Source organism: Poecilia formosa, unplaced genomic scaffold, assembly GCF_000485575.1.
Source record: "Poecilia formosa unplaced genomic scaffold, Poecilia_formosa-5.1.2 Scaffold391, whole genome shotgun sequence".
In the NCBI taxonomy this organism is placed as follows: domain Eukaryota; kingdom Metazoa; phylum Chordata; class Actinopteri; order Cyprinodontiformes; family Poeciliidae; genus Poecilia; species Poecilia formosa.
The window spans coordinates 195,245-214,969 of record NW_006800330.1 but is presented as its reverse complement, the minus strand read 5'-3'; the positions used below and the strand labels follow the sequence as shown (position 1 = coordinate 214,969).

At 35.0% G+C, this 19,725-nt stretch overlaps 2 protein-coding genes across 3 annotated transcripts; one reads left to right on the top strand and one right to left on the bottom strand.

The window, feature by feature from the left end:
* Positions 1 to 405: 405 nt before the first annotated feature.
* Positions 406 to 6,527, top strand: clic1 (chloride intracellular channel 1). 2 transcript variants are annotated; one of them, XM_007575873.2, is made up of 7 exons: positions 406 to 671; positions 914 to 972; positions 3,038 to 3,147; positions 4,212 to 4,337; positions 5,247 to 5,353; positions 5,563 to 5,744; positions 5,841 to 6,527. In XM_007575873.2, the coding sequence occupies exons 2-7, from the start codon at positions 931 to 933 to the stop codon at positions 6,000 to 6,002; spliced, it is 729 nt and encodes a 242-aa protein (XP_007575935.1). In that variant the 5' UTR covers positions 406 to 671; positions 914 to 930; the 3' UTR covers positions 6,003 to 6,527. The 2 variants fall into 2 exon arrangements, with proteins under 2 accessions (XP_007575935.1, XP_007575933.1); XM_007575871.2 differs by lacking the exon at positions 406 to 671 and having other exon boundaries at positions 716 to 972.
* Positions 6,528 to 7,675: 1,148 nt separating this feature from the next.
* LOC103154544 (prostate stem cell antigen-like) lies at positions 7,676 to 14,526 on the bottom strand. Its single transcript, XM_007575870.2, has 3 exons — positions 14,130 to 14,526; positions 13,062 to 13,181; positions 7,676 to 11,851 (listed from the first exon to the last, which is right to left on the bottom strand). Exons 1-3 carry the CDS (start codon positions 14,179 to 14,181, stop codon positions 11,640 to 11,642), a joined length of 384 nt encoding a protein of 127 aa, XP_007575932.1. The 5' UTR covers positions 14,182 to 14,526; the 3' UTR covers positions 7,676 to 11,639.
* Between the last annotated feature and the right edge of the window lie 5,199 nt (positions 14,527 to 19,725).

Sequence of the window (19,725 nt, the reverse complement as noted above, 5' to 3'; positions counted from 1 at the left end):
TATATATATATATATATATATATATACATATATATATATGATCGAACTCATTGTTGTAATGAACTTCCGGTGCACCGGAAGTGTAGCACCTCCGGCTACCACGAGGGGGAGCCGCAATCCTGCCTGACTAAAAAAAGAGGTGCATTGGCACGAGCTGGCCTGCAGATGGAGAGAAGTGCTCTACATATAATAAACGAATTTATTTAGAGGTGTTTAGCATTTTAGATAAAATATTAAACTATTTTAACTTTTTTAGTCTGTTCCCCCAAATATTTAAAGTAAAATATTAAAGTTTTGTATTTATAAAATTAAAGCCCTGGGGTTAAAAATAAGCAAAACGACCCATAAAATCCACAACAGGAAGTCACAGGTGATCCTTTTTTGTTTCTGCATGACATAATCCAATCGAGATATCAATAGCTCGTTTCTCAGAAACATTTGAAGAACGTCCTTGTAATTTTACCAACTTTCTGTTTTGAACTCGATCTATTCTTGCTTTCCTGCATTTCTTCCTCTTCGTGCAACTTTCTGCAAGGGCTGCGCAGCAGGAAATGAAGGCCCAGCTTTCATGATGATGATGATGATGATGATTGTGTCGCTGCAGCAGTGCAGACCCTGAACCTGGAGGAGGAAACCAGCAGCAGCAGCGCGGACAGAAAACTTTCAGCACTGTAAGATCTGGATAATTTAAGCTCTCGGATTAAGTTTTAGAGCTCCCTGCGGGGAGAAAATGGCTTTGTGAGGCGTTTCCGCTGCTTGTGCGGCCGCCACATTGTCACATTAGTCAGTTTGTGTCGGGGATTTGTCGTAGCGGAAGATGTGGGCTGAGCTGCCCGCCTTTCCGCTGCTGCTTTTCACCTCACTTTCAAAACTTTGAGTAAAGTTCTTGTCCTCTCTTTTTGCCTCTGCAAAGGTGTTTATTGGGGGAAGATGAGCGACGCAAACGAGCCCAAAATTGAGCTTTTCGTGAAGGTAAGCGGCGGCAATGAAAGCAATCACACCCAGAAAGCGAAGCGCAGGCGGCGACGGGTTTATGGAAAGATTTCTGCTCCTGACAGCATATCTGAGTTTATCCGAGATAAAAACGGAGACCTGTGTTTGTTTTCATGTCACTCATGACTCACCGCGGGTTATAAACCCCTGTAATCTAATTAAAAGCACATTAAGACAACAGGCGATGGGTTTCCATCTATATTTAGTATGTTGGTCAGGGCGCTAAATTGAAGTTTATTCCTCTTCCTCTCGCATAATGACTCCTCTGTATGAACATGTGCGCCACCCTCCACTTTTCCCCTCTGCAGTCGTGAAAGATGCTGTTGTAACTTCTCTAAAGTCACATCCTGAACTGTATTTTCACACGATTACATCTGATAGCCTAAAGTTAAATTAAAAAGTGGCTGTAAATGCTATATGCTACATGTTTTTAAAGTTTTCTTAGGATAAAGTGTACTATTTTTGTATCTACTGGTTTGCTTTGCTTTATTTCATAAATGAAAATCTGTTTCTAGTTCTCAGATGACACGAAAAGTTCTGTAAATATGGAGATTAAACATCTGGCAGGATGTGTTGGTTATGGTTATGTTGTCAAAACATTTGACCTACAAAAGCTGGAGTTTAAGGAAACAATATCGGCAATCTTTTCAATTTAAAATTTGTTTGTTTTTTTTACTCCCACTGCTACAAAACAAAGCCTCTCTCTCCATAGCCATGAATAGACAGATTTATTTGATATATTTGATATAAACCTCTGGGAAAAGACTAAGAGCCCACTGCACTGAACTCCATTGAAAACCTCCTGGTTTTTCCACCAAGTATGGATTTCTGAACTCTTCCTGAGTTAAAACATTAGTATTGTTGTTTCTAAATGCATATAAACTTGTTTTCTTTGCATTATTTGAGGTCTGAAAGCTCTGCATCTTTTTTGTTATTTTGACCATTTTTCATTTTCTGCAAATAAAAACGAAATTTTTGCTTAAAATTTCAGAGACATGTCAGTAGTTCATAGAATAAAAGATAAAATAGTAAAATGTTAATTTTACTAAAACATAACCCTTTAAAAAGGAAAATCAGAGAAACTGATAATTTAAAGTGGTCTCTTAATGTTTTACAGAGCTGCATATATAATTGTGCACTTAATTTAATGTTTTATTTTGAAATCTATGGAAATTCAAATAAAATTGTCTATTTTCAATTTTAGTTTGGAGAACAAAATGAATTATTTAACCTTTAGAAAAGATGAAAAACCTCTTATAAAATGAGGTAATTTTATAAGTAACAAGTTTCCCTCTGACTATAAAACCTACTTTTTTGCTTCATCAGATCTGTAGAAATGTTTTCAGAAATTATAATCTCTCTCCCCTCTGGATATTTTGCAATCTGTAATCTGGATTTTCATTTTTAGTGTAACGGCTTCTTCTTCACAGAGCGGCTTTTCTGCCCATGTTTCTGCAGAACTCACTCATGCCTGTTTCACTCTACATATTTATAACGTCTTTCATTTATTTAAACTATATTTTGGTCTTAGCAAATCATCTTTGCTTTTATTTTAGTAAAAATACAAAAAGCTGATTATTTTCCCATCTCATTAATCTACACTTAAAACACATTTTTTCCATTTTTTAAGTAAAATAGTTGTAGTGATATACATTTTGATCAATTTGCATTTTTACTGAATTTGCTCATCATTATTAGCAAATGGAAAATTTGCAGTATTTAAAACAAAAAGCTGTTTTAATAGGAGTCAGTGGGAGATGGATTGCACTGAGTTTGGAAGATTACAACCTGAACAAATTTTATCTCAATTTAATCAACACAGAGAAAGTTAAGCAAACATAACATAAAAAAAACCCTAACATTTCCCAGAATTCATTGGGTTAGGTAATTAAAATAAGGAAATATGCATTCTTAATTACTTTGCTTTGCTTTGTATTTGCATTTCAAACCTTGTAAAGTCTTGTGTAAATAAAACCTTTACAAGGAGCATGAATCAGAATAACCTGTAAATGTTTTACTCTCTCTGTCCGTTCTCGTTTTGCAGGCAGGAAGTGATGGTCTGTGCATCGGCAACTGTCCATTCTCCCAGCGCCTCTTCATGGTCCTGTGGCTGAAAGGAGTGGTGTTTGACGTCACCACAGTGGATATGAGGAAGTAAAAACCAGCCCTCATTTGTGTTTGTTTTTATTTAATCCTGTCCAGGTTACTGCTGGTACAACACACACCTTTATCTTGTTGACCTACACTGCAAAAACACAAAGTCTTACCAAGTATTTTTGGTCTAGTTTTTAGAAATAAGACAAAACTAACTTACAAGTGACTTTTACTAAGAAATAGCTTGTTTTAAGTCAATAATTCCTTCTTGTTAAAAAAACCCAACTTGTTCCATTGGCAGATTAATAAATTTATAACGACATTTTCCCCATATTATAAGTGAAATAATCTTCCAGTGGAACTAGAACTTGGTTGCTAGGTGACGGTCTGGTCTTGGCTGCCGTTGCTAGGTGACGGTCTGGCCTTGGCTGCCGTTGCTAGGTGACAGCCCCAGTGGCAGTTGGTTATGGAACCAGCACCTTTTCATCAATACTGAGGTATTATTGATTTAAAACAAGCTCCTATAACTTGCTAAAGTAATTTTGTCTTATTTCATGTGAACTAAGATATCTGCACTAGAAACTATACCAAAATATTGCACCAGAGTAGCAAACTGAGAAAACTCCAACTTTTAAAAAGGTGGTTCATACTAGTGACAATTGGTACAGTGATTCCTACAACAGTATTGAGAGTCTTGAAAACTTTGTTTTGCTGGTTCTTTTGAATAAAAACCAACATTAGTTAACTAATTAACTGTTACATGTTTGTGAAACTCAATTATTTTGACCCACATCTACTCAAAATACTTTTTCATCTATATTAAGGAATTATTGACTTAAAACCAGCTGAAAATTTACTCTGAAGTTAGCTTCAAGTACACTAGAAACTAAACCCAAAATACTTGGCAATATTTTGTGTTTTTGCAGTGTAACTCATAGGCCAAAGAGAAAAATAAAATCAGTCTCATAAAAACTACTGGCGAAGGTCACAGCTTATTGACTTATTGCTGATGGTCGATAAATTCGTCCAATCACCCAGTAGTGTGAAATAAGAAAGCAGAGCATTAAGTTATGGAGTCACTGTGTACGTTTTGTTCAGCTGTTGGTTTTTCTTCTTCCTCTCAGGAAACCAGACATCCTGAATGATCTGGCTCCTGGAGCTCAGCCTCCCTTCCTGCAGTACGGCAGCGAGGTGAAAACCGACACCAACAAAATCGAGGAGTTCATCGAGTCGACGCTCTGCCCTCCTAAGTAACCTCTAACCTTCACTTGTTCTGTTAGGATGTAATTTTGTTCTGAATGTTTGAGCTGAAATGACATAAAGTGATAATTTCAGACAGATCCTGGTTATATTGCCCAGATCTTAAGTCATGCTTCGTATAGACTCACTATTAATATTTTAACTGATGAATAGCATGTTTTAAGCTTTCGGAAGCTATTTTATTGTTTTCAAAGATTAATAATACCATTTTAGACCTGGAACTGTTACTATTTTTTGCTGAAACTATATGTTATAAACAATAATATTGATGTTTTGAGACCATTTCAAGTAATATATGGCATAATAATGCATGTACACCTAGACCAGTCACAATTAGAAATGTTAGTGGATGATAAATTGTCCCAGAAATTATTGTGATAAACAATTATATTGTTGTTTTGAGATCATTTTCTAATAATGTATTGATAAAGACATAATAAGGCAAATCTGTCTTCTAAGGAGACAAAGAAACTTTAATTTTGTGCAGAACACTCCACATTTCCAATTTCCAAAATAAAACAACCAAAACAATAAATAAAATCCACAAATAACTGAATTGTTTATGACAAAATTACCCATTAAAAAATTTTAATAATCAACCTTATTTTAATTTATCATGCGATTAATTGATTAATTAGTCATGATTAGCCTCGGATTAATAAAAAATACAGCTGAAAAACTTGGAATCATCACCAGAAATCCTGAAAAAAAAAGTAGAAGAAAGAAATGAAACAAAATCATAAGAAATTAGAAGAAATCTTAAAACTGCAGACATGTCTCAATTGATTCAAATAAATTATTATGAAGCTGTTCCTGCAGCTTAGCTCTTTTTTTTAACCATTTGTTTTGAGTTTTTATTTTGTTGTTTTTTAAATGCAACCAACCATCTGTTTTTCCAGATATCCCCGTCTGGCGGCTCGTAATCCAGAGTCCAACACAGCAGGAGTCGACATCTTCTCCAAGTTCTCTGCTTACATCAAGAACTCAAACCCTCAGATGAATGACAGTAAGCATCAAAAATGATGATGACGTCGTCACAGGAAAGCAAAACGCTGAAGTCACCATGTTAATCTTAGGCTAAAAAACCAAACCAAAACCCAGCAGGGAGGGAGTTTCTGTTAATAACATTACAGTTTTAGCAGCGCTACGTCAGCGTGAACGGCGCACTTCCTCTTAATCTCCCCGCTTACTCTTTGTGTCTGTGTTCGCTCTCAGATCTAGAGAAAGGCCTCATGAAGGCTCTGCAGAAGCTGGACAACTACCTCGGCTCCCCACTTCCTGACGAGATCGACCAGGACGCCGCCGAAGAGGCCACTTCCTCGTCACGCCCCTTTCTGGACGGCCAGCAGCTCACCCTGGCGGACTGCAACTTGCTGCCAAAGCTGCACATCTTGAAGGTAATCTTCTCAGTGTGCGACGTTTATCCTCACCTCGGTTTTCCTAATCCCTGCCACTCAAACGGATCCTTTTTATTTTTATTTTTTTACCTCCAGGTGGTGAGTTTGAAGTACAGAAACTTCACCATCCCAGAGTCTCTGACTAACGTCTGGAGGTACCTGAACGCAGCGTACGCCAGGGAAGAGTTTAGCGCCACCTGTCCTGTCGACACGGAGATCCTCATGGCGTATTCGACTGTAGCGAAAGCTCTCAAGTAGGACGGCAATAGGCCATGTTAAAGTAAAAAATAATAAATCCACACAGACATCAGTAATCAGATATTTACTCTGCAAACAATCGGCCGATGGGAGTTTCCTTTAAGCTTTGTTTACCTTACAGAATACACACCCACAGGTGGATCTTTGTATTTATTCTCCACTTCAGCCAGGATCGGTTACATCAGCAGAGTCTAGATCAGTGGTGTCCAAACTTTTTCCACCGAGGGCCAAAATGAGCTTTTTCCGTCCATTAAACAACATAAAAATTATATTATTGTGAATGTTTTCTCCTTTACCTGCGCAACAATAAATTCAACAAGTTAATTTTTTTTATCAAAACCAACATTAGAATGAGATTTGCCTTAATGTTTACATTTATTTAACTTTTTGACCCACTTATTTTCTATTTTGTTGGTCTGTAAATTGTCTTTTTAAAAACTTTGAAAGAAAAATTCTTTGTGTTTTCCATTTAAAATATAAACTTGCCATGGGAATCTCACCCTAAAATAAAGTGTCCATCTCATCCCAAATTTGCACCATTTTTTTAGCTGCAGTCAGGGGACACACAAACTCATTCCCAGGGCCACAAATGGCCCCCTGGCCGCACATTGGACACCCCTGGTCTAGATAGTACAGGACTAAATCAAAATGTTCCTTCCAGGAAGACTTGTATTTTCACACACCTTTTTTTAAACAAAAACCTTTCTCTTGTTTACCTTTATTCACCTGCCTCATTGAACTTTGACCTCAGATCAGAGCTCGTTCAAGCTTTTCTTTGGTATTCGGGCAAAATAACAATTTGGGTCCCCTCACTCTCACCTAATTCCACTGTTTGCTGCTATTCTCAGAAGAACAATGTTTTACTTAAACTCTAGGCTGGTACAAGAATCTAATCCTTTAAGAAATAACATAGTATGGGTTTAAAAGAAGAATTTAAAGTGGGCATGTTATGCTAAATTAACATTTTTATATGTTTTTGTACTAACCTACTGCTTCCAAAATCAACTCAAGCTCTTAAAAAAACAACCAGATGGGTTTTGGCTGTGTGTTGATGTCTTTTGGAAAGTTTTCTGTTTCAGAAAACCTCCAGAATGTAATGTAACAAATCAGCTGACACTGCCCAGCCTGTTACCTAGCAACCCCAGTGAAGTCCAGCCTGTTACCTAGCAACCTTAGGGGCATGTTTGCTCAGCTGGTTTCACCACTGTATTCACTGTACAATGGCTGCTTGAAAAGACAAGTGTTTTGCTGTTTGTTTATCATCTAGACACCACTTGCTGCATTCTTGTTGTGCCGGAGGCTCTACTAATGCTTTTCAAAGATGAAAGGATGTATAATTGCTCATTTGGATTTAAAGTAACAAGATTCCCCAAAACGGATCCTTCTGGAAGGAGCTCAAAATACCAAAAGTGAGCAAACTAAAATCTCATTGTCAAAAAAAATTAATAAAAATATTTCTTATAGCCATAGATTTATTCTAACTTGTTCAATGAAGAATTACAGGTCACCTTTAAAGCAAAATATCAAAACATAGTCTAATTATTTCTATTCAAAGTAGAAAAGTGACATTTATCTCTACTATAGCTGTATGTGCTATATTTACTACTAATTTGATTTTGATTTAAAAAGCAAAGCTAAACCTTGACACAAATCTGCAACACTTCTTCTCTACCTGTTGTTTGTTTTAACTGTGTATGACGGAGAATTTACCTAAAACATTTCAGGGTAAAAAAAACAAACAAAAGAAATATTTTTTTATTATGGTCACAAAAAAGCAGACGGTTGTAGTATATAATTTGTAATAAGCATTTTAGCACAAGAAGCTATAAGTATTATTTTATCGTTCGGTGGAAAGATAACAGTAGGCTAGCTACTTTAGTTGCTAACATGTCCAACATTAGTTTTTAGGTTTCCAACTAATAAAAAAAATACATACAAGATGGTTTGGGTTGCATTTTTAAACAATTTACAATTGGTACAGTTGGTCCATCGGTAAACTGCAGGCTAATTAGCGACCCAGCTAACACATCTAATTGGCTAGCTAGCATCAGTCACCAACAAAAAAATCAATATTCAGCTCATTAAATACTTTTACTTTAGTACTACAGGAGAAAAAAAACATACTGCAGCTTTTCTTGTGTCTGATTACAACTTCAAAATGGACACACGGTCGTTTAATCTCTCCCCTCTCTTTATTTTTCTTTCTTTTTAAATATTAATTATTCCAACACATCCGGATTAAACCCTTTTAGTCTCTGGACATGTTTTAGGGAAGTGATATTTGCATACCATGGAGTCACTTTGTGTTTTAATCACAGGTGTTTCCCACAGACTTTATCACAGAGGAAACACCGCTTTTCATAGTAAGACATCATGATTCAGAAAAGATTTGCATTCGTTAGGGACCAGAGGAAAGCAGCCCAGACCGAGCCGGCGCTGAAAGCGGCTCAACAGGAAACCGTTTCAATAGATGCGGGCTTCCTCTTTCTGCGCTCCCACAGCGAGCGTGAGGGATTAGTCAAGATTAGTGGGCTTGTTTGTGATCCGCTTCCAGGGCTTCTAATTAATAATTACATGAATGGAAGAGAGACTATGAGCATAAGCTAACTTTTCACTTTAAAGGAATCATAAAAGAGACAGATATAAAGGAAATTTTGTAGAAAATATAAAAAGAAATGTTAAAAACAAATGTAGGTTGTTAGCTCTTTGATTGCTTCAATAGACTATAACCACCACCTGTTTTAAATTAAAATCAACTGAATCAAAATTAAATTAATACTTGAAATATTTTTTGCAGTAGTAGAATTTGTAGTATAATTAAATTTTGCATTACAATAAAATTGTGGTAATTCTTTTCCATAAGGTTATCATAATGTCAGAATTTCACAGTGGCCCATACCTAATTAAAACATTTTTCTTTTGTTTCTAGTTGAGTTTTAGAGCTCAGAAGTTGTATATTTTTAGTTTAAGCCTAATAACAAATACTCTTATTAATGGAAACAATTAGAAGAAACTCTTTGCACCGTAGCTGCTCTGTGGAGCCCCCTGTTGGTGTGGAGCCGCAGACAGCTGCATAGTTTGCTTATTCCTTGGTCTGGCTCAGCCCTTGTTGACGTGAATAACGAGACAGTGGAGTTGTTTTCACAGTTAAATAGGATTTATTGAAGTTGCTGGAAATACTTATTAGAAATGAGCCACCAAATCTGTTTATAAAAAGTCTGTGGAAGGATCGCATCTGTATGGGATTTTATTATTGTTTCATTTTTCTGCAGTTAAGTTAAAACAATATCTGTTTAGAACATGGGTTCGTTTCTCTGTTACATATCAAACACCTGATAAAAGTACAGATCACTTGTATATTTTTATTGGTTGTGTGAAGTTCTTCTGACAAAATAACAAATTATAAATATGCCACCATTAGCCTTATTTTTATCCAAAGAGATCTGAGACTCGGTCGTGACTCTGTCTGTTGGTTCAATTCACTCTTCGAGGTTTTCTTGCCTATAAAACGATCTTGAATTAAATCGAAATGGAAGGACCTGGAGCTAATAACACACTTTGTCTGGTTAAGCAGTAACACATCCAGAAGACCTCAGGGTAACACAGTTTAACATTTCCAGAGGCTGTTATGATATGAAGTTTTTTAGTGTTGCTAAAAATGACCGAAGTGCAATTAGAAAATCCTGCACATGTTGGATTGTGTTAGAAATCAGCTGTGAGTTAATTCACCTCAATAAACCCAAATTTTATGAAGGCTTTGGGTTTGATTACAGAATGTTTTGCTTGTTGAACTGATGTGGATTTGATCTAATTTTTAACATGGACTAATGCTTAAAGGGATTAAATATGAATAACTTCACTGTTAATCATCATTAGTGTTTTTGTCCAAGCATAGCAGAAACTCTCATTTCTTAATATATATTTGAAAGAATTTCAGGGACCAGGAAATGTGTCGGATTTTTATTTTCTGCTTTTCATTTCACATGTTTTGTTATTGATGTTGTGATTTTTCACTCTGTCTTAATGCTAATGGCATCATGAAGTTAAACAGATCAAAGCAGCAGTGAGGACAATCAAACTCACAGCTGAAACGTTTTTATTTTACTTTTATTAATGTTCCAATAAAAGTATCTTCATAATAAAACGCATCCTTTTTTTATTTCTGGCTTGTTTTGAGGATTGTTTTATTGAAATGTCCACATAAAAAGAAAACAGAAGGAGGTTTCTGCTGAACATGTCATAATTTGTACTCAGATATTACACGTTAATTTTTTATGTAGTTTGCTGAATATGTTAATATGCTTCACATAACTGACCAACAAGGAAGTTGCTTAATTATATTTGGTTAGATTAGAGGACATAATCTGAGATTTAATCAAATTCAATGGTTCAAACAATAACCAGTGTAAATGTGATGTAATCTAAAACTATGAAGATTCTGTATAATAATGACAATTCAATATATGATGGCTTTTATCACTTATCTCCATGTTTGTAAAAGAACCAAGAGAAATGAACTGATTCTAAATCGTTTGGTATAAAATGCTTTGCTTAGGGAAACAGAATCAGTACCAAACAGAACATTAATGTTAGCTAAACTAACAGAACAATGTGACAAACCTGGTTTTATACAGATACTTAAAAAAACAAACAGAAGCAGGACTTTTAAATCTCTTCACAGGAACTTAAAAAAACACTTCACATGTAAAACTTGTCAAAAATCAGATGATCTGTAGCACCACTACTAGCATAAAACTGAAAACGCTTCTAATTAAAACTCCTCTCACTGCCACATTATGCATATTTTAGTTTATATAAGCTGACTTTTCATTTATTTACCTTTTTTAAACAGCTGGCCCTTAATCCAGTCAGTGCAACATAGGGATGGACAATAAGGCTGAAAAACATGAGCATTTAATATCAGTATTTCAATAATTATTTATTTGCTTTTTTATTTTAAATACCTGAAATGCTGCCAAACTGGTGTCGTGACTTTTCCTCTAATTCACAGTTTCCAATCCATGTTGTTTACTTTTAAGCAGTAATGAGGCAAAACCTGAAACTGGTGTTGCAAGTTCCTTAGCAAGTCGTTGCTAGGTAACCAAAGAATTGTGAGCGAGTTGCTAGGCAACCAAAGAGCGAGTCAGTTGATTCCACCAACTTTGCTTAGCTAGCTGTCACAATTTATATTACTGATTTATTAACCATGATATGACGGAGAATTAGGACTACGCCAAGAATAAAGTCATTATTCTGGTGTGACCTTATTCTAGTTAATTTATTTTTTATTTCTTCTTATAGCCCTGATATTTTGATTTGGAGAATATGAATTATAATTTATGCTCCTCAGTTCATAATTTTGACTTAAAGAGTTCAGAAAGAACACAAATTTTAAGGTAAAGGTCAGGAAAAGTTACATTTAATTATTTTTACCACTCTTTCTAGATAAACATTTTTCAATAGAAATGTTTTCCACTTTTATTCCACTTTATCTTCTAGAGGAGCTGCTGGATAACAAATATTACTGATGGTGCAACTTGGAATGAGCTAAAACTTAATTTTCCTGTAACATCTCAGCCATTCTTTCCTAAAGAGGCATTTGGAGGCAGAGGCGGTCCGTGGATCTGATGGTTCTGTTCAGACCTGCAGGAGGCCGAGTGCAGGCAGCAGGCAGAGCAGCGCTCCTCTCAGGCCGAGGGCTCCAACAGACCCGGCCGCGTTGCAAAGATCCGTGTCACAGCAGTCGTTGCTGTAGTTAAAGTACACCCCCGAGGTGTACTTCTGTCCGGCCAAGCCGCACTGCGTTGGGACGGCACAACTCTTCTCGTATATCGTCAGCTGAACGGCGCCTGGCGAAGCAAAAACAGAGCGAATCGTGGATTTAGTGGTGAAAATGCTGCAGATGGTTGTAGGTAATCCATAGCCACATAGAATAATTGTTAAACAACTTTCAGTGAATTAACACCCATATTTTTGTATAATGTTGCTGAAAAGCTGCATTTCTTTGCCATTGCAGTGAAACTTATATGAGCGCGTATATTTATGTAAGCAAACAATAATTCGTGGTGTTCAGCGATTATATTTCAGTAGCTAATTTTTGAGACGGCTGAAGCTAACTAGCAGCTAATATTTCTTGAGTTGTTTTTGTACGTTTTCCTTCTTAATTGAAAGGCAACCAGTTTGCTTACTATATTGAAGAAAACTGAAAAAAATATTTAGTCTATTCACGGCAACAAAAACAGGATATAGATCTCAATTTCAAAACACTTCAACAGCAATTAAAAGCAGATTCGGGTGCACCAAAGTGTACCCGCATTAAGTATAAGTTACTGCGTAAATGTGGTTCTATTTACCATGAAAATGAAAGGAAACCAGAAAGATAATCACTTTGTGTTGTATCTAACATTTTTGTAAGTAGGTTTTAATTTAAAAGTTATAGTTTTTTCATAATTTATTTAATTTATTCTTGACTTGTGGTGGTGGAGGGCCACATGAAATCAGTTAATGGGCTGCAAATGGCCCCCGGAGCGTAGTTTGAACACGCTTGATCAAGAGCACGCACATCAAATTTCTTGGTATTTTTTCTACTTAAATGTGGCACTGAAAATAATTAGTTAAATTACAAAACAAGCAACTTTTATTGATATTTTAATTTAAAATGATGCCCATAAGGAAAGTTATCAGTGTGATTCTGTTATCGTAAACTGTCAGCACTAGTTGTGACCTTTTACCTCTGATGAAACACAGGGAGTCCTTTGCCACTCCTAGATATTTTTAGAGGTTACAGTCATTTTTAGATAATTTAATTATTCTGTCAGTTTCCCTGATGAAAAACGGATCTGAGTTCCAGAGCGTTGAGTCATTCTTTTGTTTTTGTTTCTACAGAGAAAACCAGTTACAGCAATCTCTGCTGGTTTCCAGTGATGCAGAGAAGAAGATCCAAAATCAAACATCAAATGTGACACGCAAATGATTTCAAGCTCTAAATGTTTTTATAACAGTGGGACAAACTATTCCCATAAAGGCTTTTATTTTGAAGGGACGTCGTCTGGCGCTAACCTCGTCTTCCTGTCGCCACACTGGACAGGCAGCGCTGGCCTGCAGGACACTCCAGAGGAAACTTCAGGCAGTCCATGGGAGAAATGGCAGGAAACACACAGGTGTAACACTGTAAACAGCCTGGAAAGAGAAAAAAGACGGATTTAAATTAAATACAACCATCTGTGTGTATAATTCATTGCCAGATTATGTTACTAAAGTTTAAAAGATCTGAATTTCTGCCTTATTTGATCAGCAGAGAAACAAATTTCTAAATAAACTCAAACTAAACCAATTAAAAATACTTTATTCATCCCACAGGGAAACAGGAAACAGATTTTTGATGTTTGTGGATATCATTGCTGCCCCCTAGTGGACAAAATTATAGTAAAAATGTATTTAAGTTTTTCAAATGTTTACTATAAAACAGCGGTTTACCACACACCATTGAATGAAATATTAAACAACAATAATAATAAAAAAATGGTATAATGTGTGATTTACAAAAATTCATAATATTTTCAGATAAATTTACTATATTTTCTCAACATTTAAATCGCAGTTAAAGTGATTAAGAAAACCAACATAAGACATTTCAGCCTTAATAAATACTTCCTAGTTTAATTCCAAACAAAACCGAGTAAATTATAAAAAAAAAAAATACAATTTGAAATAATTCTTCGCAAAATTTTATTTAAAAGCCATTATAAAATCGATTGAAATCTTCCGGTTCATCATATGTGCAAATGTCTCTTTTTAAATTACACAACAACAAACAAACCATCATTTCAGGTAAATTCAGATTTCTTTCGTCTTTGTGATCTAAAACAAATCCTCAAATTCAGAGAAAAAACAATCCAATCTTTGTGTTTTTCTGCTACAAGATCATTAAAAAAAAAGCCAATTTCTGCTAAGAAGTTGCAATGAAGGCCTTTAAAAACATTTAAAGAACATTTTAACGTTTCTTTGTGTCCCCTATTCTGACACAAGAGTAGTTTCCAATGATGCTGATGATTTTTTTTTAGTTAAAAAGATAATAGATCTACTAATATTTGCTAGATGTAACTCTCCTGGAGGTGAAGGTCATACCTGCCAGGTGAAGACAACTCAGGAGTCCAATTAGGAGATGTAAACGAGTCATGATGCTTCCTTAAAGTCCCTCTGCTCGGTTCTCCAACAGCAGCTGAAGGAACCTCTTCCCTGGATGCTACAACTATAACAGCTTGATCTGAAGCGACCTGCTGCTCATTCCCTAATTTGATTTCTAATCTACTTTTGCTCACTTCTTTTTATATTCTCATTAATCTGATTAAAGGTTTCTGTCTTCTGTCCAGTGTTTCTGTCTTCGGATCACCTGAGCTTTTCCTCACTCTTGTCCTTTTTGTCCAGTTTTGGGACTCTGGCGGTGAGCGTCTCCTCCTGGGAGTTTCTAATTTAATTTGGAGGTAATTGTAAATGGCTGACATGCTGAAAAACATGTTAAAAATGAAGATGTACGAGTAAGGTTGACTTCACGACACAAGCATTCAGGTTTATTATATTTATTCTAATAAAAGAGAAAATCAAGTTAGTGGTTAACATCAGTCCAGCAACTTCTGCCCTTACACATTAAATAAAATATAATAAATAACCCTAAATAAACTACAAAGCAAAGGCTCCCAATGGGCAGTTAGCAGCAGTTAGCAGTTAGCATTTTTAAAATTAAACATAGCTAAAATGGACAACTTTAATAATGATAACAGTTAAAAAACACACACAGAAAACAAGGCAAAATTAATCATGAAAGACTGCATATGATTAAATTTGTCTAAAATATGTACTAAACTATAATATTTGAAAAGAAAACACCGAGCTCATCCTAGCATTAACAACGGCAACAGAAAAAAGGGGGCGGAGCTTTCGGCTACTGGTTACTATGGTAACCGCCAACCGTCAAGAGCATCTATAATATTGTTAAAATAAAACCCTGTTGCACTTACATGAACAGACAAGGGTGACAAAAACTTTAAAAATGAAGCAATCAAGGAAATAACCCCAAGTTGTTTCAACATTTTTAAAATTTAATCAATGAAAGTGCTTCAGTGCCATTTAGAAATAAGAAAATAAAGATGAAAAGTTGCTGAAATGTCATGAAAGGGAGTAAAATTTAAAATAAAGTTAAAGTTTTGGGTAAAAATGTTTATATAACTGTGAGAATGAGTAGATAATTTATTGTTCTTTTAAATATTCCTTTCTTCTGTGTTTATATTAACTTTATTAGCTTATTATTGTTATCTTACTATAATTAACATCATTATTTCTTTTTTTACATTTTATTTATTGTTATAACATAGATTAAGAAGAATTTATAGGTGTACATTGAAAAGGAGTTGGTAATTATTCTGATGCTGTTATTATTTATAATTGTCATTACTACTACTATTATTATTAGCCGAAGATTTTCTTGCCTTGTTTTAAGTTAGTTTGTAATCATTTTGTCACTGCACTCCCATGCAAAGAAGGAAGTCAGAGAAAATGGACGGCTGAAACTCAGCAGAGAGCAGAGAGAGTCAGCAGATAATGAGAGAAAGTCAGCAGCAGAGACAGAGAGCCAGTGAGCCGATTTAACTGAGTTATCTTGCGGCGGTAATGGGAGACGTGAGGCCGACCAGCAGGACGGTCTGCTGACTGAAGTCTTGTGACGGAACGGGTCCAACAGAATCTCCCAGTTAGCCGTTTTCCTGTCGATTAGCTACACACGACGCCGAAACGGATCCCGAAAAACACTCCTCTGAAGGAAACTGCAGCACTTAACTTTTATTTTTTTTTAAATATGTTTTGTAGATATTTGTTAAAACTGTCACTATGAGACAGATAATTTGTGAAAAGATGAATCTCCTCCACTTTCTCCCTGACTAATTACAGATGTCTGAAGTAACCGACTAAAAACAACCAATCAGAGCCAGAAGGCGGGTCTTACTGCTGTCAATCACTCTCATGTACTCACTGCTAAATGCACTAATGGCCAACAAACAACTTTCCGTTACAGGAAAACCATTTATCAGCCACCAGAATTGGCTAACTATGCTAGCTGCAGCACAACAGAGAACAAACTCGAGCAAGTCTGTGATTGACAGTGTTAAGACCCACCTCCTGGCTCTGATTGGTTGTTTCTAGTTACCACTGGGAGCACTGGGAAGACTGGGAGAAACTCATTTTTAACAGATTATCTGTCTCATAACATTCTGTCAAACCATGGTGAAAGTTTTAACAAATATGTAAAAAAAAAAAAACATTATAATTTATAAAAGTTACATACTGCAGCTTTAACTTTACTGTTCTAACTTAGATTCACTTTACTAACCCAGGTTTGTTTATTGTCATCTCAAACACTTGATTGCATTTGTTGCTATATGCCTAACCAGTTAATAGGTTTTGATTTGTTTTCGTCCTTTAATAATAAATACTTTCATCTAAAAACTTAATTTGTGTTCACTTGTCTTGTCTTTGACTAATATCTAAGTTGGTTTGAGGTTCTGAAACATTAACGTCATAAATTGGATATTTTGATATCTGCTTTCTATGTAGGGTGATGTTTGGAGCCCCCTGGTGGCCAGAGAGCGCTCAGCAGCAGCTTAGCTCAATATGCCTTGAGTTGGCTCTGATAGAAATAGATAGAAATGAGGATTTGTTAGAAGTTTTCAGAGTAAGCTTGAAAACGTCACTCTATAAATATATATATCTATATTTATAGATGCATAGAAATAAATATCTACGTATTTATTTATAATAAGTATATTATAAATATATAACATAGCTGGAAAGTTATTTTTCCTTAACATCAGAGTTGTTCTGTGTTTCTACTATGTTTTATATCTCTTGAGATATACTAATTTATTAATTTATTAAATTATTTGACTTGCCTTCGAGAGTTGGTATTTTTTTATTTTGTTTTTGTTTTGTTTTCTTCGTGCACAATGACAACAAAATACATTTTAATCCTGAAAAATTATACACTCAGATCCTTTAAACAATAAAAATAATAAACCTAATTTTAATCCTCTTGTTATTTAATATTTTTGGAGTGAAAACCTACATTCACATTGTTTAAATGGCTGTAAATAGTTAATTTTTTTGTATTTTGGGACAGCTTTAGTGTCGTCTGGTTTGTTTTGTGTGTTTTCTGAAGGATTGTGTTGGACAGATGGAGCCTTTAATCCCTTCTGCAGCCTCTGTCTACCATCCTCCATCCTCACACACATCCCTGCACTCCTAAATCCACCTCACATTTTCTGTCTGCTTCCCGTCTCTCCCTCAGTGTTGCAGTAACTCAGTTCAGTCACTAGACGGGAATATTGTGCAGCCCATAATTACCACACAGTGAATCCCTCCCAGGCTAAAATCTACAAAAAACAATCACTGAAAAACTAAATTGTTTAATCAAATATCACCAATAATTGTCCACAAAGTTCATTAACATCCTGTTTCAGATGAGGCAGCCTCATTATCTCTATCTCCCCTTCATTTGACCCACATCTCAGGAAAGGACAGATTATCTTTCACCATGTCACAAAGACAAATATGGCTGGAGAAGTTGGCTGATATTCCTCAATCTGCAGTAAAATAAACTGAAATGTGACTCAGGGCAGCGGAGATGTTGGTTTAGGATTACAGAAGCTTCCTTAATCCTCGAAAAACACAAATCTGTCTTTAATTTGGCTGCCTGAGACAAAAGCTGCAGCATTAGAGCCCAAAACACTGAAAACAGTGTTTACTTAAACATAACTGGTAAATTTGGGAGAAAAGAATTTAAACTCAAGAGAATGATGGATATAATTGTATTTATTAAATTGTTTATGTTTTAATCATTGACATTCCTTATATGATTGTATTTCATTATATTTCATCTGTGTTTTTGTTCATTCTTTGTCATATTTGAAGTTTCATTTTGATTTTAGTTTATGTTTGTGACACTTTTAAGTCTTTTTGTTTCATTTTATAAGGTTTGTTTTAAAGCTGGATCGTTTCTACTTTCTGGTAATTTTGCACATTATTATTGCATGGCTACGTTTTTTCATTCTCATATTTCATTTTTATATCCTTGTCATAGATTATCCTTGATGTCTTATCTTAGAGTACTGATGTCATGTGCAATTAATTTGGTCATTTTTTGATATGTATTGGTTTTTTTTTAAACATCTTTGTGCAATCATAGTCATACATAAAAACTTCACACACTGTTATTATTATTATTATTATTATTATTATTATTATTATTATTATTATTATTATTATTGTCGTTGTTGTTTGTTAGTTCTATGGTCATTTTATTTATTTTCTTGTGTATTAATTTGGCGTTTTAACTTAATTAAACCTTCTTTTGCGGGTTAAGTTGGGGACAACATCCACGAGTTGATTCGTAAGTATTTATATTATTTGAATATTGGTTTTAAAAGAAAGGGCTAAAAGTAAGACAGGTTGGTTCTTCGTGATCGTGATTAATTACTGAGATTTAAAACATCAGCGTATGTGACACGGGAATCAAAGCTGATTGAGTCTGGACAGGGCGGTGGGGGATGGGGGGCGCCAGGAGAGCAGCTGCATCAAGCCACCTTCAAATATACGACGAAACCGGAAGTCTTGCAACTGCGTTTCAAAAATTAAAAGCACAACGGTAACCAATTCCTTCCTGAAATGTAATATTTATTATCAGAGGTGCTGCGTAAGTACTTACATTTACTCAGTTACATGTACTTGAATAACGTTTTGAAGAAAAAAAAGTATTTTAAGGCTAGTTTTTAGTAAACCACACTTTTTAGTGGTGTACTAAATGTTTTTGTTCTGATGTTCTGTTGAGAGTTTTATGTAATTTGGGGATCATGTAATTTCGGTCACCATGTTCTAATATATATATATACATAAACTACGTTATTTGTATTAGTTTCATAAGTGTTATGTTTAAAAATGTTGATTTGTAGCTGTGTTATTCCTGCCATTTTGAAATTGCATTATTTTATATTTTATGCTTTAAAATACCAGAAATTGCACGTTTTTGTCTGTTTGATAACATTAGATCACATTTTATGATGAGGTACTCAGTTCTAAAGTAGCTTTTCTACAAATTACTTATTTGCTTTTATTTATGCAATTTCTTGGACGACAGATTTTTACTTGCACAGAAGTAAATATATATTGAGGTAGATGCCACATCATCATTTGGGTGAGTTTGTGAGTTCATAGAAGCGAAAGTAAATTAATTAACATAAACTGTAATACGTAATACAGACGTAAATCTAAAAAAAAAAAACTATTTTCATTATTCTGTCCTTTAGCAAGGTAATTTTGTTTCTGTGGAACATAATTACTTATTTGTAGAGAAAATCTAAAATATTTGAAAGAAAATGCATTTTGGGAAGTGGGAATTAGCTGGTGTGCAAAGCAGCCAATCAAAGAGCCCTATTTATTTTCCTCGATGCTGATTGGCTGTACTCCCAAAACCGGAAATAAGGAAGCTTGTGAATATTAGCTTCTGCTGTAATAATAAGATGGCTTCCACTGTGCGTATTATTTAATCGGTGTTTGAACCATGCATTTTAATTTATTTAAAATATTATATTCATAATTTATTCCCGTTTGTAAAGTAAACCTGCCCACCGAACTGTGATCTGTCATTTTTAAACGCATTTGATTAAGTTTGACGTCTGAT

Coding starts and splice junctions, on each gene's coding strand:
- clic1 (XM_007575873.2), top strand. CDS start 931: ATGAGCGACGCAAACGAGCCCAAAATTGAGCTTTTCGTGAAG. Junction 3,148..4,211: donor ACCACAGTGGATATGAGGAA/GTAAAAACCAGC, acceptor TCTTCCTCTCAG/GAAACCAGACATCCTGAATG. Junction 5,354..5,562: donor AAACCCTCAGATGAATGACA/GTAAGCATCAAA, acceptor GTTCGCTCTCAG/ATCTAGAGAAAGGCCTCATG.
- LOC103154544 (XM_007575870.2), bottom strand. CDS start 14,181: ATGACTCGTTTACATCTCCTAATTGGACTCCTGAGTTGTCTTCACCTG. Junction 13,182..14,129: donor GAGTTGTCTTCACCTGGCAG/GTATGACCTTCA, acceptor TTCTCTTTCCAG/GCTGTTTACAGTGTTACACC. Junction 11,852..13,061: donor TGTGGCGACAGGAAGACGAG/GTTAGCGCCAGA, acceptor TTGCTTCGCCAG/GCGCCGTTCAGCTGACGATA.